We start from the raw sequence: 25,385 nt of genomic DNA, 5'->3' as shown, positions 1-25,385 counted from the left end.
TTACCTTATATGGGAATTTTTGTTAACGCAATATAATAATGGGCCCCAACTTCCGAGTCAGAAAAAAGAAAGATATTGACTTTGCCTCGTATACTACTCCAGGTCCAATACGTCTCCAATCGCTGTCCGATTTGTGCACGATCATCGTACCAAAATCATACGCAAAATATCGGACGTGTAGCAGCGCTCGGCCGGTTATATAGCGGCGCGTGTGGATCGCGGACGACAGGAAACTAGAAAAGGAGCGGCGAACGAGAGCGATCGGCAATGGCCTCGAATCCGGTCGTGCTACCCAGCGACGTCCTCGCGGAGGTCCTCCGGCGCCTCGTGCCGCACACCCTAGCCGCGGCCCGGCTGGTCTGCAGAGCATGGCGCGACACCGTCGACGCCCGCCTGCGTGGCCACCTGCTCTCGCACTCGGTGCGCGGGATCTTCATCAACTTCACCCGGCTTAGATTCTCAGAGTTCTTCTCCCGTCCCATGACTGGTCCGGCGATCTCTGGAGGGCTCGACTTCTTGCCCTGCATGGGCGTCACGGTCACGGACCATTGCAACGGGCTATTGCTTTGCCGGGGTCTGAGACACGAGTGTGACGATGCACTGCCGCGCGATTATGTCGTGAACCCGGCGACGCGTCGGTGGGCACGCCTGCCCCAACGTCCTGGGTCAAACGTGTTGGGATTCGATCAAAGTGCCTACCTCGTGTTCGAACCGACCATGTCGACACACTATCAGGTATTTTTGGTTCCATGTGTGCTAGCTGCCGGTGAATCGCACAGCGACCATGATGATGCGTTGCTTGAACCGGAGTGGCCTCCGGACTTATATGTCATCCATGTGTTCTCATCGGCGACTCAGCAGTGGGACAAGAGGATCTTCGTTCGAGAAGGGGAGGCTGCAGGGCTCGTCCGCAACATGCATTCGGATTTGTGGTATAACCTATATCATTATCATGCCGTCTACTCGCGAAGCACGCTCTACATCCATTGCGAGCATGGCTATCTCATGAGGTACTACTACTAACTTGCTCCTATGTCATTATTCTTGTTTAGCAAGGGCTCGTCTGGTTTCGTAGGATTGTGAAATCAAAGTAAAAAATTGTGATGTCCACTCGACGTCCTTCTAATTTTCGAATATGCTCACACTTAATGCTATGATTTTTTAGGAATTAGGTCAATATGAACACAATCCCAAGAGTCAAGTACGTGCATTCCCATGAAATGAATGTCATACATAGCAAACAAATGTAGGAAATATCCTATGGGAATTTTCTAGAAAATCCTACAAATCCTCCCACAATATATACTGCTATGATTCACTCATGTTGTTATTAATCTGTTTTACCTGATTGTTTTGTGTCTGCAGAATGTGTTTGTCAGATGACACATACAGAGTAATTAAACTACCAGGTGTCAGTGAACTTCCACTAAAAGGATATCCTGAGCACCATTTGGGTAGATCACTGAGAGGGGTGTATTGTGCAGTATCTCATAAGAGGAGTCCGCTTCTTCAGGTTTGGCATCTCAATGAATCGTGCAGTCAAATAGAGTGGGTGCTAAACCATGATACCACTCTTAAGACCTTTGAACATGAGGACTATGCTCAACAAATGGGTAGACAATGGATCTTACATGATGTTAACTACTGTAAGTCGTTGCCTGAGTGTAATGGTAATACATATGAAATTAACAGAGCGACAGTGGAAGAGAAATATGAATGGAACTCCGACGAGGATAACATTCTTGACAGTGAATATGATGTTGAAGAGGATAACGTTCTTGAAGAGGGATATGAAGGAAATTATTATTTCCTTGGGTTTCATCCTTATAAAGAGATTGTCTTCTTAATTTCATCAAGGAGAAAAACAAGAGTATTGGCATATGATCGCAACAGCTCGAAATGTCAAGACATGGGCAATGTGTGTTCAGCATATTACAACCCGGTCTGCGGACTACCATTTGGGGAGATGGACTCAGCTTTCCCGTATACGCCTTGTTGGATAGGCGTGTTTCCTGGAAACGAATTAGAATCGCTATTTGAAGATAAGGAGCTTCATAGGAAAAAGTCGGAATTGGAAGAGGAATCCAACCTTTCATGCATGGCCGTGTACGAGATGCGCAAGTTCTGTGGGCGCGCCCAGAGGTTCAAGGACTCTACCACCAAGATTGGTCGCAGACGGCACTAGTAGGAACCCACCTTCACTGACATGAAGGCCAACGCGACCGAGTTGGACTTTGGCAAGGCCACCAAGAAGCTAGAGTGTGGAAGTTAAAGTTGAAGGGAGGGCAAAAGAGATTCCTACCGCTGACAGTTCCTGCAAAGAAAATTTTGTGCTGCAGATCGCATGCTAAAACTAGGATGGCCTCACGATGACAAATGCAGCTTCTGCAAACAAGTGCTAGCTGCTACAAAAAACATCGAGAGGTTGCTTATGCAAAAAAAAAAGGCTAATTAATGAAATGAAGAAGGTACTGTCGGAGGGGCGGCTTGCTGTGTCGCTGGATGGCTCATTTGATGCAAATACTCACACGGCTGGTGCTGCAATGGTAGCCAGGAATAGTATGGGTGAACACATATTTTCGGCATGCTGGTTTATACAGCACTGCTCAAGTGCTCTGGAAGCTGAATGTGTGGCAGCTCGGGAGGGCATTAGTGCGGCACTGCAGCATACAACCTTGCCACTGATTGTTCAAACCGACTGTGTTTCTTTGGTAAAAGCTGTGGAAAGTCCAGACACAGACAAATCAATTGTACGTCACCTTGTAATGGAGATTAAGGAGATGATGAGAGAAAGGGAGCTTGTGATACGTCTTGTTGGTCGTTTGCAGAATAGAACTGCAGATCGCCTTGCCTATATGTCGAGAGTGGAGCACAGCACCGATTTGTGGCTGCAGGTGCCTCCAGCTGCTCTTGTGAGCTATCTGGCAAGCGATTGTACAACTATTCCATAATTAATAAAGCCCATTTTTCAGTCGCAAAAAAAATATATAGATAGTGTTGGAATTAACCACGACGTAAGAGACCTGTCCGGTAGGGATTAGTGGTAGGCTAGCTAGCTGCTATATAATCCTTTGTATGCCCTTGTAAACAAACCGTGAGATCAGAGAAAAAAATGGGTGTCACATGAGCCTTTTGCAATCAATCGGCATCTCGTGTATCGCGTACGTGTGCATGAGTGCTTTGTGCGTTTCCAGCAAGCCGTAGCTAGGCTGCTGAGCTCGTATACTAGGGTATCGCCCGGAAAGATTTGGGCCTTGCTAGTCTGTCATATGTTCTTCTCACCGGAAGTACACGTCAGATTACAGCGTTGATGTTGGGCCTGTGCCAACAGATAGTACTATGTACAGAATTTTCTATATCTATATCTATATCTATCTATATCTATATCTATATCTATATCTATACCTCTATTATCTACTAATAAAGCAAGGTGCGTTTCTTCAATTTTTTCATCTGTTCACCGCCGAAAAGTTTTTTCCTTATCCGAGGTGATACTAAATTTGTGCGCGTCCGTTTGCTAGAAAAGAAAAAGCAATTTTCGTACATGGGCCGTGCACGTTGTGGCCCGTCCAAGCGAGCCCACTTATTTCCCAGCGCAAACAGCTAGGAAAACCCTATTTACCGCACGCGGTGACAAATAGTCTGACCTTCGCAAGGGGCGCAAAGCTGGGCCAGACCGTTTGCTTTTTTTCTGTGTCTTATTTCTATTTTGTTTTTTGTTCCTTTCTCTATTTATTTTTTCCTTTTTCCTGCAAACTTTAGAATTTTTTAGTTTTTTCCTTAAATACATTTAAAAAACAGAATTAAGATTTGTGTTTCCAATCAATTTTTAGAAAATAATTCCGATTTCTGAACTTTTGTTCCTGTTCTAAAAAATGTTCGAAACTTGGAAAAACATGTTTCTATTAAAAAAATCCTAAATTCAAAAAACCTTAGTGCTTTTTCAAAGGTTCATGTTTTCGATAAATGTTTGTGAAGTCTAAAAAAATCTCCCTATTTCAAATGGTGTTCACCTTTGTCCAAAATGAACGAAATTTTTGAAAAACCTTTTGGTATTTTAAAAATTGTTCATGTTTAAAAAATATTTTTCAATCCACAAATATTAATTTATTTTCGGAAAATTTGGGAAAAAAGCAAAATGAAAGTTTTGAATATGGTGATGCAATATGTTCTTTTCACAAAACTATATAATTTTTCATCCTTCACCGCTGAAAATATTTTTTTCTACCTGAGGTGGTACTAAATTCTTATATGTTTGTCTGCTAGAAAAAACAAATTCGTACGTGGACCGCACGTTGTGGCCTGGCGAAGCCAACCCACTTATTTTTCTTCCCACGCAGTTTGGAAAATAATATATTTTCTACATAGTGCGAGAAATAGTCGGAGTTTCGCACAGGACAGCCAATAATGGGCTGCCATTTTTTTTCTGTGTTTTACTTCTATTTTTATTCTCCTTTCCCTGTCTGTTTTTCCTCTTCCAAGTTTATTTTTATTTTTGAATTTATTTCGTAAATTAAAACTTCACAATTGGAAAAATGTTCAGAATTTCAAAAAATTGTTACTATTTTGAAAAATATTCGGAACTTGCAAAAAGTTAGCCATTTATTTTTTTTTCAAAATTGTTTGAGATTTCTAAAAAGAAAATGGCATTCCAAAAAATTCTCCAAATTTGAAAATATTCATGTTTGGTGAAATTTTCAAAATTAAAAATAATGTTTGTGTATAAAAGATACACATTTTCTAAAGATGTTTTATTTTCAACACATGTTCTCGTTTTAGAAAAAGTGTTCACAAATTCAAATGATGTTCACGTTTTCACAAAAAAAATTGGTATTCTCATAAAATGTTTCTGAATTTTAAAATATGGTTTCTTTCATATTTTGTTCGCATTTTTTTTCGAAAGTGTACATAATTTTCAAAAAATTGATAAGGATTTAAAAAATTCTTCATGTTTACGAGAATATTCAGAAACTTCATACCTTAAAGTCACCTCGATTGAAAGGATTGAAAGGAAGAGTAGATTGAATAACTCATGGGCCTTCTCTGGTGTATGATGACATAACAAAACTCTTAAATGCCTTCGATCAATGAATGAAAAAAGTAGCGGATTGATTACTTCACACAGGCGAAACCGAGAAGCTAAATATTCCTTTTTCGTGTGCACACAGGGTTTTGCTTGCACATATAATTCTCACTGACTTTAAATGCACACTATTTTATCTCCTATTGCAATGCACTGGCATATGTGCTAGTCTTTTATTATGAAACACAGCAGACGCTGTTTATGATTCATTAAGGGTAAACTCCAAATGGAAAAGACAGGGTATGGGCATTCCAAAAAGAAATGTACACCCAGGGTAATAGCTGTACACATGTAAGAAACATGGGTTAGGGAGGGCCAAATTGCACTATAACTGTGCCAACCATTTAACACCTTTGATGCTTGCATGAAGCCATGTGTGCAGTTCTTCAGAGATCAGGTTGCATGTCCCAATGAAATCATTGGCTTTGGCGTTGATTATCTTGTTGTTCCTTTCTTTCCAAACCTGACACCAGATCAGCATAGAAAGCGCGGAGAAATCTTTGCGACGTTGCGAGGGGATTGTGGCTTGTTGTAGCTTGGTCTAAGATCAAACCGGTTGGTTAATCTGGTCAGAAAGTAGCACCAGACAGTAGCAGTAAATGGGCAAGTTGCAAACAGGTGGACAGCAGACTTGAATCCAATGTTACACAGTAGGCAAAGAGGATTGGCTGGCCAATTCCTTCTATGGAGATCTTAATCTTTCAAATGATGTGTGAAAGAGGCGTCTGAACCCTTCTAATGAACTGGCAATGGTAAGCTTAACTTGCAGAGTAACTATGTTTTATTCGACGTCCGCATCCAAATAAATGTATCTCCGGCATGAGATTTTTTTTTCAAAGAAGGAGGATGACCCCCGGCCTTTGCATCTGGGAGATGGATGCGGCTATTTTATTGATTATTCTCGAGGACCTTACAAAGTAGTACAATAATATGCCTTAATCCGCCATCTTGGCAACATCTGCCGCTACTCCTATCCATATGATGAAGGGGTGCAAGCTGGGCCATATACCCAGACGTCTCACCTAAGCCTAAGATCTAAAGCCGGAAGCCCCGATCGAGCCAAATACCGGGTCCGGCGCACAATCTGGTCCGACGCACTCACATGTGTCGTCGTCATCATCTTTCACTGGTCCATCTTCAGAGCAGATTGAGGGGCCAACCTTGGCAGGTTTCTCCGCCATCGACGCCACCATGATGCCAAACGACGACCATCACCTACGCTAGTCCATCTCCAAGCTGAAGGAGCGCTACCACAAGATGAAGACCGGCGGTAGAATAGATGAAACGTTGCACACATTGCCGCCGCCAAACACCTCACACGCACCGCAAAGTGCCCACGTGCTTCCGGGAACCCGAGGCGATGCCTTCAAGAAGGAGCGCAACGAGGGTACGACGCCGTCGCCCGCAAGGGGAACTAGAGCTTTTGCCCAAAAGAAGAGCACAGTGAAAGACAGGAGAGGACCTCAACAAGGCCTCCAAGAGGGGAACCGACGCCCAACAAAGGATCCGCCATTGTTGTGGCCTCCGTCGACGGCCAAGGGTTTCCCCCAGTCCCGCCCCCATCCCATCCACCCAGCCAAAGACTTGGCCAGAGAAGCGCACACAGCCGGAGAAGGCGTTCGACGTCATCGAAGCAGTCACGCCAGGTAATGGGCCATCCCGATCCACTGTAGTAGACGTCCGCCGAGACCTCATCGCCCGCACGACCGAAGTCACGGACCACCAGCACCCACGGCCATCGCCCGCCAAAGAGGCAACGCCGTCCACACAGCCCGAGGCCGCTGCCCCGGCATCCACCACCGCACACATCCCGTCGAAACATGAAGAAAGACCCAGACCGGCGCCACCAGGGAGCACCACACAGCGAAAACCAAGCCGGGCAGGACGAGGCAGGGCCACGCCGGCCAGATCCGGGCAGATCCGGAGAACCCCGGCCCACCAGCCGCCATATCGAAGGAGTTGGCGCCGATCCAGGGCCGAGTCGTCCTGATCTGATGGGCGGAGCTGTCCCAGGAGGCCCCCGCACCGGATTGGGAGGGGGGCTGTCGGTGTCAAAACCGGCGGATCTCGGGTAGGGGGTCCCGAACTGTGCGTCTAGGCGGATGGTAACAGGAGACAAGGGACACGATGTTTTTACCCAGGTTCTGGCCCTCTCGATGGAGGTAATACCCTACTCCTGCTTGATTAATATTGATGATATGGTTAGTACAAGAGTAGATCTACCACGAGATCAGAGAGGCTAAACCCTAGAAGCTAGCCTATGGTATGATTGTTGTATATATCTCTATCGACTAGCCTGGCCTCGGTTTATATAGTGTACCAGAGGCCTAGGATAACAAGAGTCCTAGCCGAATACGCCGGTGGGGGAGGAGTCCTTGTCTTGATCACCAAGTCTTGTGGAATCTTCCTTGTATGCGGCAACTGTCCGGACTGGCCCATGAGTATACGGCCCTGGGGGTCCTCGGTCCAATCTAACTGATCGGGGGACGACGTGGTGAGTACCCCTAGTCCAGGACACCGTCAGTAGCCCCCTGAATCGGTCTTCAAGTTAGGGACGCTCCTCGATTCGTCCGAACTGTTCTTCATTTTCGGTTGCCGGTCTTGAAAACTGGTTCAACAAATCTTCTCATCTTCGATCTTGAGGATCGCCGAAATGCATTCGACGAGTTTACACGTCGGGTATCTGAGGAGCCCCTTTAAGTTTCCGGCCTTTATCAATGCCTTGTTATTTTTATGCCACACCTCGGGTTTGAAGTTGTTCCCGGGCGGCAGCGTCCTCTTGCGTCCGAGCTCCAATGCTGGACTCCATTCGAGGTATCTTTTGCAGCCGAGCACCAACGCCGGACCGCTTCCCGGCTCTAACGCCGGAATGTATCCGAGCTCCAACACCGGATTATGTATCCGAGCTCCAATGCCGGACTGTACCCGAGCTCCAACGCCGGACTGTATCGGAGGTGTCGTAAATCACCTTGGTTCAAAGAAGTTTGAAGGAGTTTAACCGAGCTTAATGCCGGAAATGCCCTCTATGGAGCCAGCCACTAGCGCCCGAGCTTTATGCCGGACTGCTTCCGAGGTGGTGCACCACCCCGAATGTGGGCCGATTTTTGTCAATATTTTTGGTTGGTGCAATTTATTCTCTGCCGAGATACATAGCCAGTAGCCCTCAAGGTGGGCATCGGTCTAAAACCCGAGATGCACATGAAGGATGACATAAGACCGCTGATCCCGTAGCCGCTGAGACTCAGGTTGATTTGCAAAATCGGTCTGAGGATCAAGTCCTAGCTCGGCAGAATACTTCGGGACACAAAAAGCGGCGTGCTCAATCCTCGAGACTCGGGTTGGGTGCAGCCGACCAACCTGAGGATCAAAATCTCCTCGGAAACCGTATTGCACTTAAAATTTTCTGCATAGAACAGGCAATGCAGTAGCCCCCGAGTCACTGGTCGGGTGGCAACACCAGATCAGGGGATTGATGTGCCCCTTTAATATTTGTAAATAATAAGCCCGAAGCCCAGTAACCCCCGAGCCTTAATGCGGCCACGGGTGGCCGAAGTAAGGATCGATATCCATAGTAAAATCACAAATTATGTGTAATGACTCAATGTATCCAAGTACTTTATGTCATTAATGCTCGGATCCGCATTGTACAAAACTATGTTGACCGACCATCGGCTTCAACCTCCTCGGCTAGTAGCCGAGGAGTGTTTCTCCTACTTTATAAAGCCTTTATGAGGGCAAAGATTTATGACAAACAAGGCAATCTGGCCATATGGTTTTATAAACAAAGGTACGCAGAGAGATATGTTATATTGCTGTTTAACATAGAAAATGTCTTCCAAAGAAAATAGTCCCGCTATCGGTTCCTTTCTTTGGGTTGTCATGCTAAGCATGATCATGAAACCTCAGCTCTAATGGAAGAGCAAAATATTGAGGATTTAGTTTGGGAGGCCAGTTACTAGCCCCCGGTAGTGTTCGGCGATAGTCGAGGTCAAGCCATAAACACTTCAGCCAATGTTATGAACGGCCCGTCATTTAATATAGTCATCGGATCGCTGACCAGTTTGCACCTATTGTGACAGTCAGTTTTCGGCTTTCTCCACTGAGGTGCTTGACCATCCGAGCTGGGAGCACAATCGCAGTGGTTCTCCCTTTGCACACCTAGCCGAACAAAGCGGAACGTAGGAGGCAAGCGCACGAGCCGGGCAACCCAACTATTGACCGAAGACACAATTCGAAACCGATGCATATATAGCAATATCCGAGAATGTTTTTGCCGAATCTCTAAAGGAGTCCGGCGTTGCACTGCGCGACTTGTGCTGAAAACACACAAATAGTTTAAAAGTGCCAAAAGCTTGGAAAACCAAAAAACGTCAGTAAAAACATGACGTCCGAACAAGATCAAGTGTTCGGTGCCAATCCGAAAATTGGACTTTAGAGAAAAAAAAAGGTGCTTCTGCCGTGCTTTAACATGACACATCCTATCTCAAGACTTCAAGCAGGTCAGCCTACGGCTTCAGTCTCCCATCCCGAAGGCGGAGTACTTCTCATTAGGCCAGTTTAGAAAACTAAACCCTAGTGGTTTTGAGAGAGAAATTAGGCTCCCCGGCTAGTGACCGCACACTCGTGTCGAAAAAAGGAGTGATAAATAATAAACACTTTGCAACGACTAAGAAGAAAAACACTTAGTATAAAACGGCTCAAATAAACATAAGAGCCCCCAAGTGACTCTTGGAAATATGCCCTAGAGGCAATAATAAAAGCATTATTATTATATTTCCTTGTTCATGATAATTGTCTTTTATTCATGCTATAATTGTATTATCGGGAAATCGTGATACATGTGTGAATACATAGACTACAATACGTCCCTAGTAAGCCTCTAGTTGACTAGCTCGTTGATCAACAGATAGTCATGGTTTCCTGACTATGGACATCAGATGTCATTGACAACAGGATCACGTCATTAGGAGAATGACGTGATGGACAAGACCCAATCCTAAGCATGGCACAAGATCGTGTAGTTCGTTTTGCTAGAGTTTTTCCAATGTTAAGTATCTCTTCCTTAGACCATGAGATCGTGTAACTCCCGGATACCGTAGGAGTGCTTTGGGTGTACCAAACGTCACAACGTAACTGGGTGACTATAAAGGTGCACTACAGGTATCTCCGAAAGTGTCTGTTGGGTTGACACGGATCGAGACTGGGATTTGTCACTCCGTGTTACGGAGAGGTATCACTGGGCCCACTCGGTAGTGCATCATCATAATGAGCTCAAAGTGACCAAGTGTCTGGTCACGGGATCATGCATTACGGTACGAGTAAAGTGACTTGCCGGTAACGAGACTGAACAAGGTATTGGGATACCGACGATCGAGTCTCGGGCAAGTAACATACCGTCTGACAAAGGGAATAGTATACGGGGTTGCTTGAACCCTTGACATCGTGGTTCATCCGATGACAACATCAAGGAGCATGTGGGAGCCAACATGGGTATCCAGATCCCGCTGTTGGTTATTGACCTGAGAGCATCTCGGTCATGTCTGCATGTCTCCCGAACCCGTAGGGTCTACACACTTAAGGTTCGGTGACGCTAGGGTTATTAGGAAGACTTGTATGTGATTACCGAATGTTGTTCGGAGTCCCGGATGAGATCCCGGACGTCACGAGGAGTTCCGGAATGGTCCGGAGGTAAAGATTTATATATGGAAAGTTGTTAAACAGACACCGAAAAGTTTTGGGGGCATACCGGTATTGTACCGGGGCCACCGGAAGGGTTCCGGAGGTCCACCCCTCCCGGAGGGCCACATGGGCTGCGTGGGAGAGGGAGCCAGCCCCTAGTGGGCTGGGCGCGCCTCCCCACCTAGGCCCATGCGGCTAGGGCTTGGGAGGGGCCGGGAAACCCTAAAGGGGGCGCCCCCTAGCTTGGGGGGCAAGCCACCCCTCTTTCCCCTCTCCCTTTGGCCGCCGCCCCCCTCTAGGGTTTCCCCTAGAGGGCCGGCCCCTCTTGCCCCTCTCCTCCTATATATAGAGGGGTGAGGGGAGGGCTGCAACACAAATCAAAGGCGCAGCCCCTCCCCTCCCCAACACCTCTCCTCTTCCGTACGAGTTTGGCGAAGCTCTGTCGGAATACTGCTGCACCAATTGCACCACGCCGTCGTGCTGCCATTGGAGTTGTCTTCCTCAACCTCTCCTTCCTCCTTGCTGGATCAAGACGGAGGATACGTCGATCGTCCCATACGTGTGTTGAACGCCGAGGTGTTGTCCTTTCAGCACTTGGTCATCGGTGATCCGAATCACGGCGAGTACGACTCCCTCATCACCATCCCCTTGAAAGCTTCCGCACTCGATCTACAAGTGGTATGTAGATGCAAACTCTCTCCCTTGACTCGTTGCTTAGATGAACTCCGAGATGGATCTTGGTGAAACTGTAGGAAAAATTTTAATTTTCTGCAACGTTCAGCAACAGTGGCAACTTCATGAAGACACGATGATGGAGATCATGATGATGGAGATCATGGTGTCATGCCGGTGACAGGATGATCATGGAGCCCCGAAGATGGAGATCAAAGGAGCTATATGATATTGGCCATATCATGACACTACTATATAATTGCATGTGATGTTTATTATGTTTATGCATCTTGTTTACTTAGAACGACGGTAGTAAATAAGATGATCCCTTACAACAATTTCAAGAAGTGTTCTCCCCTAACTGTGCACCGTTGCTAAAGTTTGTCGTTTCTAAGCACCACGTGATGATCGGGTGTGATGGATTCTTACGTTCACATACAACGGGTGTAAGACAGATTTACACACGCGAAACACTTAGGGTTAACTTGACGAGCCTAGCATGTACAGACATGGCCTCGGAACACGGAGACCGAAAGGTCGAACACGAGTCGTATGGAAGATACGATCAACATGAGAATGTTCACCGACGATGACTAGTCCGTCTCACGTGATGATCGGACACGGCCTAGTCGACTCGGATCGTGTAACACTTAGATGACTAGAGGGATGTCTAATCTAAGTGGGAGTTCATTAAATAATTTGATTAGATGAACTTTATTATCATGAACAATAGTCTAAAATCTTTACAATATGTCTTGTAGATCAAATGTCCAACACTCATGTCACCATGAACTTCAATGCGTTCCTAGAGAAAACCAAGCTGAAAGATGATGGCAACAACTATTCGGACTGGGTCCGAAACCTGAGGATCATCCTCATAGCTGCCAAGAAACAATATGTCCTAGAAGGACCACTAGGTGATGCACCCATCCCAGAGAACCAAGACGTTATGAACGCTTGGCAGTCTCGTGCTGATGATTACTCCCTCGTTCAGTGCGGCATGCTTTACAGCTTAGAACTGGGGCTCCAAAGGCGTTTTGAGCAACACGGAGCATATGAGATGTTCGAGGAGCTGAAACTGATTTTTCAAGCTCATGCCCGGGTCGAGAGATATGAAGTCTCCGACAAGTTCTATAGTTGTAAGATGGAGGAAAACAGTTCTGTCAGTGAGCACATACTCAAGATGTCTGGGTTGCACAACTGCCTGTCCCAGCTGGACATAAACCTCCCGGACGAGGCAGTCATTGACAGAATCCTTCAGTCGCTCCCACCAAGCTACAAGAGCTTTGTGATGAACTACAATATGCAGGGGATGGAGAAGACCATTCCCGAAGTATTCTCAATGCTGAAGTCAGCAGAGGTTGAAATCAAGAAAGAACATCAAGTGTTGATGGTCAATAAAACTACTAAGTTCAAGAAGGGCAAGGGCAAGAAGAACTTCAAGAAGGACGGCAAAGAGGTTGCCGCGCCCGGTAAGCAAGTTGCCGGGAAGAAGAAGTCAAAGAATGGACCCAAGCCTGAGACAGAGTGCTTTTATTGCAAAGGGAAGGGCCACTGGAAGCGGAACTGCCCCAAATACTTAGCGGACAAGACGGCCGGCAACACTAAAGGTATATTTGATATACATGTAATTGATGTGTACCTTACCAGTACTCATAGTAACTCCTGGGTATTTGATACCGGTGCCGTTGCTCATATATGTAACTCACAGCAGGAGCTGCGGAATAAACGGAGACTGGTGAAGGACGAGGTGACGATGCGCGTCGGGAATGGTTCCAAGGTCGATGTGATCGCCGTCGGCACGCTACCTCTACATTTACCTACGGGATTAGTTATAAACCTTAATAATTGCTATTTGGTGCCAAGTTTGAGCATGAACATTGTATCTGGATCTCGTTTAATACGAGATGGCTACTCATTTAAATCCGATAATAATGGTTGTTCTATTTATATGAGAGACATGTTTTATGGTCATGCTCTGATAGTCAATGGTTTGTTCTTAATGAATCTCGAGCGTAATGTTACACATATTCATAGCGTGAATACCAAAAGATGTAAAGTTGATAACGATAGTCCCACATACTTGTGGCACTGCCGCCTTGGTCACATTGGTGTCAAGCGCATGAAGAAGCTCCATGCTGATGGACTTTTAGAGTCTCTTGATTATGAATCATTTGACACATGCGAACCATGCCTCATGGGCAAGATGAGCAAGACTCCGTTCTCCAGAACAATGGAGCGAGCAACCAACTTGTTGGAAATCATACATACTGATGTGTGCGGTCCAATGAGTGTTGAGGCTCGCGGAGGATATCGTTATGTTCTCACTCTCACAGATGACTTGAGTAGATATGGGTATGTCTACTTGATGAAACACAAGTCTGAAACCTTTGAAAAGTTCAAGGAATTTCGGAATGAAGTCGAGAATCAACGTGACCGAAAGATAAAATTCTTACAATCAGATCGTGGAGGAGAATACTTAAGTCACAAATTTGGTACACACCTAAGAAAATGTGGAATCGTTTCACAACTCACGCCGCCTGGAACACCTCAGCGTAACGGTGTGTCCGAACGTCGTAATCGCACTCTATTGGATATGGTGCGATCTATGATGTCTCTTACCGATTTACCGCTATCATTTTGGGGATACGCTCTAGAGACAGCTACATTCACTTTAAATAGGGCACCGTCTAAATCCATTGAGACGACACCGTATGAATTATGGTTTGGGAAGAAACCTAAGCTGTCGTTTCTAAAAGTTTGGGGATGCGATGCTTACGTCAAGAAACTTCAACCTGAAAAGCTCGAACCCAAGTCGGAAAAATGCGTCTTCATAGGATACCTTAAGGAAACCATTGGGTATACCTTCTACCTTAGATCCGAAGGCAAGATCTTTGTTGCCAAGAACGGAACCTTTCTGGAAAAAGAGTTTCTCTCGAAAGGAGTAAGTGGGAGGAAAGTAGAACTCGATGAAGTACTACCTCTTGAACCGGAAAGTAGTACAGCACAGGAAAATGTTCCTGTGGTGCCTACACCGACTGGAGAGGAAATTAATGATGATGATCAAGGTACTTTGGATCAAGTTGCTACTGAACTTCGTAGGTCTACTAGGACACGTTCCGCACCAGAGTGGTACGGCAACCCTGTCCTGGAAATCATGTTGTTAGACAACGGTGAACCTTCGAACTATGAAGAAGCGATGGCGGGCCAGGATTCCAACAAATGGCTCGAAGCCATGAAATCCGAGATAGGATCCATGTATGAAAACAAAGTATGGACTTTGACAGACTTGCCCGATGATCGGCGAGCGATAGAAAACAAATGGATCTTTAAGAAGAAGACGGACTCGGATGGTAATGTTACCATCTATAAAGCTCGACTTGTCGCTAAGGGTTATCGACAAGTTCAAGGGATTGACTACGATGAGACTTTGTCTCCCATAGCGAAGCTTAAGTCCGTCCGAATCATGTTAGCAATTGCCGCATACTATGATTATGAGATATGGCAGATGGACGTCAAAACAGCGTTCCTTAACAGTTATCTTAAGGAAGAGCTGTATATGATGCAGCCGGAAGGTTTTGTCGATCCTAAGAATGCTAACAAAGTATGCAAACTCCAGCGATCCATTTATGGGCTGGTGCAAGCATCTTGGAGTTGGAACATTCGCTTTGATGAGATGATCAAAGCGTTTGGGTTTATGCAGACTTATGGAGAAGCCTGCATTTACAAGAAAGTGAGTGGGAGCTCTGTAGCATTTCTCATATTATATGTAGATGACATACTTTTGATGGGAAATGACATAGAACTCTTGGACAACATTAAGGCCTACTTGAATAAAAGTTTTTCAATGAAGGACCTTGGAGAAGCTGCTTATATATTAGGCATCAAGATCTATAGAGATAGATCGAGACGCCTCATAGGTCTTTCACAAAGCACATACCTTGATAAGATTTTGAAGAAGTTCAAAATGGATCAGTCCAAGAAAGGGTTCTTGCCTGTACTGCAAGGTGTGAGATTGAGCTCAGCTCAATGCCCGACCACGACAAAAGATAAAGAAGAAATGAGTGTCATCCCCTATGCCTCAGCCATAGGATCTATTATGTATGCCATGCTGTGCACCAGACCTGATGTAAACCTTGCCGTAAGTTTGGTAGGAAGGTACCAAAGTAATCCCGGACAGCGGTCAAGAATATCCTAAAGTACCTGAAAAGGACAAAGGACATGTTTCTCTTTTATGGAGGTGACGAAGAGCTCGTCGTAAAGGGTTACGTCGATGCTAGCTTCGACACAGATCTGGATGACTCTAAGTCACAAACCGGATACGTGTATATGTTGAATGGTGGAGCAGTAAGCTGGTGCAGCTGCAAGCAGAGCATTGTGGCGGGATCTACATGTGAAGCGGAGTACATGGCAGCCTCGGAGGCAGCGCATGAAGCAATTTGGGTGAAGGAGTTCATCACCGACCTAGGAGTCATACCCAATGCGTCGGGGCCGATCAAACTCTTCTGTGACAACACTGGAGCTATTGCACTTGCAAAGGAGCCCAGGTTTCACAAGAAGACCAGGCACATCAAGCGTCGCTTCAACTCCATCCGTGAAAATGTTCAAGATGGAGACATAGAAATTTGTAAAGTGCACACGAATCTGAATGTCGCAGATCCGTTGACTAAACCTCTCTCGCGAGCAAAACATGATCAACACCAGAACTCTATGGGTGTTCATTTCATCATAATGTAACTAGATTATTGACTCTAGTGCAAGTGGGAGACTGTTGGAAATATGCCCTAGAGGCAATAATAAAAGCATTATTATTATATTTCCTTGTTCATGATAATTGTCTTTTATTCATGTTATAATTGTATTATCCGGAAATCGTGATACATGTGTGAATACATAGACTACAATACGTCCCTAGTAAGCCTCTAGTTGACAAGCTCGTTGGTCAACAGATAGTCATGGTTTCCTGACTATGGACATCAGATGTCATTGACAACGGGATCACGTCATTAGGAGAATGACATGATGGAAAAGACCCAATCCTAAGCATGGCACAAGATCGTGTAGTTCGTTTTGCTAGAGCTTTTCCAATGTCAAGTATCTCTTCCTTAGACCATGAGATCGTGTAACTCCCGGATACCGTAGGAGTGCTTTAGGTGTACCAAACATCACAACGTAACTGGGTGACTATAAAGGTGCACTAAAGGTATCTCCGAAAGTGTCTGTTGGGTTGACACGGATCGAGACTGGGATTTGTCACTCCGTGTTACGGAGAGGTATCACTGGGCCCACTCGGTAGTGCATCATCATAATGAGCTCAAAGTGACCAAGTGTCTGGTCACGGGATCATGCATTACGGTACGAGTAAAGTGACTCGCCAGTAACGAGACTGAACGAGGTATTGGGATACCGACGATCGAGTCTCGGGCAAGTAACATACCGTCTGACAAAGGGAATAGTATACGGGGTTGCTTGAACCCTTGACATCGTGGTTCATCCGATGACAACATCGAGGAGCATGTGGGAGCCAACATGGGTATCCAGATCCCGCTGTTGGTTATTGACCTAAGAGCATCTCGGTCATGTCTGCATGTCTCCCGAACCCGTAGGGTCTACACACTTAAGGTTCGGTGACGCTAGGTTTATTAGGAAGACTTGTATGTGATTACCGAATGTTGTTCGGAGTCCCGGATGAGATCCCGGACGTCACGAGGAGTTCCGGAATGGTCCGGAGGTAAAGATTTATATATGGAAAGTTGTTAAACGGACACCGGAAAGTTTCGGGGGCATACCGGTATTGTACCGGGGCCACCGGAAGGGTTCCGGAGGTCCACCGGGAGGGGCCACCCCTCCCGGAGGGCCACATGGGCTGCGCGGGAGAGGGATCCAGCCCCTAGTGTGCTGGGCACGCCTCCCCACCTAGGCCCATGCGGCTAGGGCTTGGGAGGGGGAAACCCTAAAGGGGGCGCCCCCTAGCTTGGGGGGCAAGCCACCCCTCTTTCCCCTCTCCCTTTGGCCGCCGCCCCCCTCTAGGGTTTCCCCTAGAGGGCCGGCCCCTCTTGCCCCTCTCCTCCTATATATAGAGGGGTGAGGGGAGGGCTGCAACACACAATCAAAGGCGCAGCCCCTCCCCTCCCCAACACCTCTCCTCTTCCGTACGAGTTTGGCGAAGCTCTGTCGGAATACTGCTGCACCAATTGCACCACGCCGTCGTGCTGCCATTGGAGTTGTCTTCCTCAACCTCTCCTTCCTCCTTGCTGGATCAAGACGGAGGAGACGTCGATCGTCCCGTACGTGTGTTGAACGCCGAGGTGCTGTCCTTTCAGCACTTGGTCATCGGTGATCCGAATCACGGCGAGTATGACTCCCTCATCACCATCCCCTTGAAAGCTTCCGCACTCGATCTACAAGTGGTATGTAGATGCAAACTCTCTCCCTTGACTCGTTGCTTAGATGAACTCCGAGATGGATCTTGGTGAAACCGTAGGAAAAATTTTAATTTTCTGCAACGTTCCCCAACAGTGACTTGGGTAAAAGTTGACTATATAATGTAAGGTGACATATAAAATGCCTTCTAGCCGGATTGTAGATCGTTTGTCGTAGCGGACCTTTTCGCTTCAACCTCTGGACCCAATAGTCCGGAGTGTGTCCGAATACCCTCGCGGTTATTAAAACCGGGGCATGCGTGGAGACCAAGCGTAGTGGTCATTAGTGCTTTATCAGACAAGTGCCCAACTAGTTATGTTATATTACATGGTTAGTAAGAAACATCTTCCAGGGAGAATAGTTCCGTTAGGGGTTCCTTTCCCTAGGAGGCATGCCCTAAAGTGCATGTCTGGACTGCGAAAAGAGCAGAAAAACATCTGGGGGTAGGTAAATGAATAGGTAAGAAATCATCTTTTAGTTCACCGACCGAGTATTCCCTTAAGAACGCTAGCTTTCGGCTTCACCCAGTCTGAGGTACACATCCGGCTGACCCGGCAGTAACAATCGCAGAGGTGCTCCCTTTACCACCTAGCCGAACAATTGGGAACGTAGGGGTAAGCACAGGAGCCAGGCAACCCAGCTTGGCCAAAACTTAAGTCATATCGATGCATATATTGGTGAATAAAAGGTACATGCGGAAGTGTGACACATGTGTTGGGCATAAAGCCCGTATTAATAAGCTTCTGGTAAAGAAGCCCCCAGGTATAATGAGCGCGGGTAGCGCGTCAAGTGTGTGCGAATAAAGTTTGGACAAGGAAAATTTTTACAAGCAACTTTTTTCCAACAAAGTATAATGCTTGGTCGAGCCGAACACAAGTTAAAAATTTAAAACTTTGAGCATGAAGGCAACTTAGCTGGTTAATGTGTTCGGTATTGACGACGCGGTCCGAGCTTGATGCGGGACAAGGTTCCATCCCCTAAGCCGGTCCCGAGGTGGCGGAGCAAAGAGCTCGGCCCTCCGAAGTGGTGACATAGCACGGTCAATGCAGGACGGCAGAGTGATGCCGAAGTCCCCGGCATGGGGTAATGAAGTGTTGACGAAGCCCCCCGTCCAGCCGAGGTGACGTCAAAGGATATAGTCCGGCTGGATCATTTTCCTGTGCACAAAAAATAGTGCAAACCAGAGATAATAGTAATAATAATAAAAAAATCATTGCATAGTAAATAATTTATGCAAAGTGAGTAATAAAAGAAATATGGCCTGGCGCCGAAGTCAATGTCGATGCAGGGCGGCGGCGTGATGCGGTAAAGGCATGGCAAGGCCTGAATTCACAGGTCGGTTTGAGTTCCGGATGCGGCGTTCGCCGGACTATGTACGGAAACTGACCGAACTACCATGCGACCGTCGTTAATGCGGCCACCATTTGATAGACCTGGATTATTTGTTGTAGTAATCTGAAGAAAGGTGATTCCCAAAATTGGGACTCGATCCGCACACCCATTGCCTGACGGGCGATAAAGCGACGGCATGACGATGCTGACAAGGGTTGGCTCGCCGAGGCAAAGCCCTCGGTCCAGCTAACGTGATGAAGCTGGTCGGCTAGTGACGCTGAAGTCTCCGGAGTAGGTTGATGAAGAGATGATGAAGCTCCCGGTCCAGCTAATGTGATGAAGCCTCAGTGTCAGCCGATGAGTCGAAGTAGGTCGGCGTGATGGACACCAGCTTGAAAAAGCAATAGTGCGGCCCTGCCGATGCAGGTCGTGACGTGGTCGATGCCGGCTTGATGAAGTGACCGTGCAGCGATGCAGGTGTGCCCGCTCCGTGTAATCCGTGGGGTGGCGATGTTCGTGATGATTTATCCTTCGCGATGCCGGACTCTTATTCGGCTTGCCGGGATGATGACTGAAGAAGTTGAGCACGGCTCAACAAAGTGACGACGCGTCTAGCGCAGGTCGGCAGCCGTGGAGCAATATTGCCGGACTGGTTTGACACCAGCATGATGTTGAAGATCATGTTCAAAAGATTGTAAAGCTACTGAGATGTGTTCGTAAACAAAACACAATACCCCATACAAAACTTTCTTCAAAAAGGATGTCCGAAATCCCGTTCATAAAAAAGACGAACTTGGGTCGGATTCGTTTTCGCGCAGAAAACAGATCCGAAAAGTGATGCACTAATCGGAAGGTTCTCGGAGTTTGGACGGTCGGATCGAGCTGAAATTTTGAGGGGTGGTAGATACAGGAATTCCGTAGCCGATCAACGGTTGGATCTTCCAAAGGAGGTCCGAGCTAGAAGCTGGACACCACGCCCTAAACTCGTCCAGATTCTCGTCCAGATTTGACAGGGCTCTGGTATATCGTAGATTGTCGAAGATTCCTCCATCGAAACTCGACGAAATTTAGCGTGGCTGTTTTAGACGTAAGTCCGCACTATTCCACCGAGGCAATCGTCAAACCGAAGCTTGAGGAGGCAGTGACGGCGGATATAAGTTCGCCGTCCGGAAAAACAGCACGGTCGCCCGAGGGTAACGTTAACGTTGAGCCCCGGGCTCCTTGAATGATTCCTCCACGATCTTGATAGAGATCGGAGTTGATGTTGATGAAGGCCCTCCTCCGAACATGATGATCGGAGGTAGGGCGCAGTCCTTGGTCGAACCAAGGTGACCAGGCGAACTGGTGACGAAGATGCCGAAGTCGCAGTTGATCTGCAGGCGAGCCATCAACCTTTTGCCGAACACACAGCAGAACTCTCAATGAAAGCACCAATATCGGTGTCAAAACCGGCGTATCTCGGGTAGGGGGTCCCGAACTGTGCGTCTAGGCGGATGGTAACAGGAGACAAGGGACACGATGTTTTTACCCAGGTTCGGGCCCTCTCGATGGAGGTAATACCCTACTCCTGCTTGATTAATATTGATGATATGGGTAGTACAAGAGTAGATCTACCACGAGATCAGAGAGGCTAAACCCTAGAAGCTAGCCTATGGTATGATTGTTGTATATATCTCTATCGACTAGCCTGGCCTCGGTTTATATAGTGTACCAGAGGCCTAGGATAACAAGAGTCCTAGCCGAATACGCCGGTGGGGGAGGAGTCCTTGTCTTGATCACCAAGTCTTGTGGAATCTTCCTTGTATGCGGCAACTGTCCGGACTGGCCCATGAGTATACGGCCCTGGGGGTCCTCGGCCCAATCTAACTGATCGGGGGACGACGTGGTGAGTACCCCCTAGTCCAGGACACCGTCAGGGGCGACTCGACAATGCTGGCGACGGACGGCCGCTGCAAAGGGCCGGCATCGGCAACCACCAGGTTTCGGGGAAGTGGGCGGTGGCGCCTGATGAGGGGTGGGAGGGGGTCTCTAGAGGCCGAGGCGGGTGTGCGGCGAAGCCCCGCCGCCGCCTACCGCCGCGCTGGCAAGCCCTACGACGGCTGGCGGCGGCAGCGGGGGAGGAGGAGGGGAGGCGCGGAACCGGAGGGCGACGAGGGTTTCGCCCCCGAGTCATCCGAGAGCGGACGACGCGGGTTGGGGGGGGGGCATGAGATAGAGCCCGCAGTGCAGCTCTACGACATAGGTCCAGGTACTCCCTAAGCATTTCTTTGGTGGGATTTGGGCATGATCAAATAGACCCTAAAGCAGTTTGCCAAGCCCGACGTCCACGCAATATGCACACGTGCTTAGAGTGATTGGCCCATGACCCCTTCACGCTTAGGATGTAGACAGACATGTTTTCCTTTCTGAAGAGCCTAGGTAAGACTAAGGCATGTCAATTATCCGAGGCTAGGCATTACCAGAAAAGTGTGTCCGGCCTAAGGTAATGGAGTGTGTCGGGTTATGTGGTGCACCTTTATAGGGAAGTAAACTATTCAAATAGCTGTGTCTACGGTAGCAGGACAACTTGAGTTGTATCTCGACCTCTTACAACTATAACCTAATAATTGATAAAGCACACCTAGACAACAGACTGATACCCCAAAGATCGCTTTCTGATAGATTGACGAGGAGAGGATCTCTGGTCGGTTATTGCTATATGTATATGCAAGATTACACCATATACGCTCCTCTCTTGTACTACCCAAAGATGTAGACTTTGTTAGGATGAGCTTCTCCCCACTTATTCTGGCATTTCTGTAGTTTAGTTCACATATATTACACCACTCCTTTGACATCGATGCAAATCTAGTATAGATCTGATATAAGACTTGTGAGTATTTTGGATGAGTACTCACCATTGCTTTCCTACTCTTTTCATTCGACCGGGTTGCTGCAACCGCTGATAGCACCACGGATGCAGGATACCCCGATTGTGCGTAGACCGACGACCAGGAGTAGTTCGGTGGTCCTAGGTAAGAGGCTTGCCTTTTCTATATAGTGTTGTTGTTTTGCTCAGCTTGCTTAAGGAAAAACTTGTCTAACTATGTACTCCCTCCGTTCGGAATTACTCGTCCAAGAAATGAATGTATCTAGATGTATTTTAGTTGTAGATACATTCATTTTTGTGACAAATAATTCCGAACGGAGGGAGTATGTACTAAGATATTAATTGCTTTCATAACTGATGTATTATGGCTAATTTTTTTAAATAATACATTTTTTATTAATTTCCATAAATATTACGCTGGATAAAAAAATTTCAAAAATAATACACCGTCGGCCCGCTGCAGGCCGATTGGGCCTAGTCGGCCCACAGCAGGCCGATTGGATTCCAGTCGGCCTACAGCTGGCCGACTGGCCCCTGTCGGCTCACTGTGGGCTGATTGCGTCCTGTCGGCCCATTGTGGGCCGACTTGAGCTAACTGGCCCGCTTTGGGCTAATTATTTTTACAAAAAAAGTAGGCATAAAAAATATATGTTTAAAAAATGTTAATCATGTATGTTAAAAAATGTTAAACGTGTATAAAAAAGTGTTCCTGATTTATACAAAAAATGTACAATATATATGCAAAAATGTTGACATAAAAATATGTTTTGAAAAGTGTTAAGAATGTATTTAAAAATTGTTAAATGTGTGTATAAAAATGTTCCTTATTTATAAAAAAATATAGAATGTGTATGAAAAAAAGTTGAGACCAAAATAATATGTTTGAAAAAAATGTTCCAGTTCCATACAAAAAGAGCAACCAATCATATTTTTTTCACAACCTTGATTTATTTTTTATCACCAACTCACCAACATAATTTTTTGGTGTCAACTTTTTGTATAAATAAGGAACATTTTTTGTACACACATTTAACAATTTTTAAATACATGATTAAGACTTTTTAAAACATACTTTTTATGTCAACATTTTTGCATATATATTACACATTTTTGTATACATCAGGAACATTTTTTATACACGTTTAACATTTTTTAATTACATGATTAACATTTTTTTAAACATATATTTTTTATGCCTATTTTTTTGCAAAAACAATTAGCCCACAGAGGGCCAATTAGCTCCAGTCGGCCCACAGTGGGCCGACCGGACCCAATCAGCCCATAGTGGGCCGACAGGGGCCAGTCGGCCAACTTTAGGCCGATTGGAATCCAATCGGCCTGCTGTGGGCCGACTAGGCCCAGTCGGCCTGCAGCGGGCCGACGGTGTATTACTTTTGAAAAAAAATTACCCAGCGTAATATTTATGAAAATTAATTAAAAAATGTATTATTTAAAAAAAATTAGCTGTATTATGGGTCCTCGTGGCCCTGGCTTGTAATATAAATATGAGAAAAGTATACTTTTCGTCCCTTAATTTTTGACGGAGTTTAGATTTGGTCCTTTAACTGTAAAACCGGACAACTTGCATCCTTAACTTTGAAAACCGGACAAGATTCATCCCTGGTCATGGTTTTGCTGCTATCCCACCCCGGTTTTGACCGTGCCGACTCAAATTTGCGTACTTTTTTTAAGTCCACGTAGTGTTTCCAAATTATGGTATTTTTTCAAATGCATGAACTTTTTTTAAGTTTTGTGTACTTTTTTAAATCCGCATACTTTTTCCAAGTTCACGTACTTTTTTCAAATCTGCGTAAGTTCATGTAGTTTTTTCAAATTCATGTAATTTTTTAAAATTGACGTACTTTTTCATATTCGCGTACATTTTTTTGGAAAGAGTTCATGAATTTGAAAAATTTATGCGAACTTGAGAGAAGTACGCGGATTTGTATATTTTTTACGCAAAAATATGTGGATTCAAAAAATCATGTCAACTTGAGACAAGTACTTGAATTTCAAAAAATATTCCTGGATTAGAAAAGGAACACAGATTTGAAAAAAATACATGAACTTTAAAAGGTATGCAAATTTAAAAAAAATACAAATTTGAAAAACATACTTGGATTTGATAAAATTACACAAACTTGGGAAAAATACGCAGATTTGAAAAAAAGTATGCAATTTTTTTTAAAAAAAATACGAATTTGAAAAAAGTACGTAAATTTCAAAATAGTTCACTGATTTAAAAAAAGTATGTTTCTTTTTGAAAAAAAAACGTGACCTTGAAAATACTACGCGGATTTGAAAAGTGTGTGTGTGAATTTCAAAAAGTTTATGGATATAAAAAAGGTTTCCACGAATTTGAGTGAGCACCGGTTAAAACCGGGGTGACCCAGCAGAAAAACCGGTCAAAACCAAGACCAGGGACAAACCTTGTCCGGTTTGGGTAGTTGGGGGTGCAAGTTGTCCGGTTTTAAAGTTGAGGGACCAAATCTAGACTCTACGAAGAGTTGAGAGACGAAAAGTATACTTTTCTCTATAAATATTTATGTTTAATTTATGTCGCAGAGTTGTATTATGATATTAAAAACGGAGGCGTCACACCCCCTCAAACCTCAACTTGCACATGGTCTCCCACGGACCAGACAATCACTACCAGTGCACTCTTTGCCGCGGTCCGAAACATGTTAGGACGGGGTCTTACCAATATTGACGATTGTACCCTTTTAGAGCAAGAGCACGAACATGTGACAAAGGTACAGAGTGCTGAGAATAGTGGAAGGTAAGAGTGAGGCATACCCTGGCTGAGACCAGAAGAGTGCACCGAGATGGAATACGATCTTGAACCCCGGTGGCCAAGCAGTGAAAAACATGGGCAGTGAGCTTTTAATCGGACAGATGGAGCCCCAAGGATGTTTTATGGAAGGACGACACTAGGCAACCCATGATTGCAGTTAGAGAAACAACATCCTCAACAGGCACATAGATGGGCACAATGTGCTCTTTTTATAATTGATTGTTAGGCCAATGGCTCGGGAGAAGGAGTCTAGGACGGATTTTAACCAAACCATCATGATCAGGGGTATCATCCTCATACTAACAATATAAAAAAGAGGCATGGCGAGAGCTGGTCCTCTTGGCGAAGGCCATATTTGTAGCGGATCCATGCCCATGCCCATGTAACACCATTGAGAAACACCGTAGTCTTCGCAATGTTGAGGATCGAGAGAATCCACGGCCTTCCGGGCTATATGAACCCTGAGCAGCCATGATTACATCAAGGGAGTAAATTAGTAGAGTCGAGTACTTTTCTGTAATCAAGCTTCAATG

At 45.8% G+C, this 25,385-nt stretch overlaps 1 protein-coding gene across 1 annotated transcript; it reads left to right on the top strand.

Annotated features, from left to right (window-relative positions):
• Positions 1-267: 267 nt before the first annotated feature.
• On the top strand, positions 268-2,185 carry LOC119320534 (F-box protein At5g07610-like). Its single transcript, XM_037594594.1, has 3 exons — positions 268-1,010; positions 1,366-1,664; positions 1,701-2,185. Exons 1-3 carry the CDS (start codon positions 268-270, stop codon positions 2,183-2,185), a joined length of 1,527 nt encoding a protein of 508 aa, XP_037450491.1.
• The last annotated feature ends 23,200 nt before the right edge of the window (positions 2,186-25,385 follow it).

Source organism: Triticum dicoccoides, chromosome 6B, assembly GCF_002162155.2.
Source record: "Triticum dicoccoides isolate Atlit2015 ecotype Zavitan chromosome 6B, WEW_v2.0, whole genome shotgun sequence".
In the NCBI taxonomy this organism is placed as follows: domain Eukaryota; kingdom Viridiplantae; phylum Streptophyta; class Magnoliopsida; order Poales; family Poaceae; genus Triticum; species Triticum dicoccoides.
Note: the sequence above shows the minus strand (reverse complement) of the source record. Positions and strands in the feature narration are given on the sequence as shown.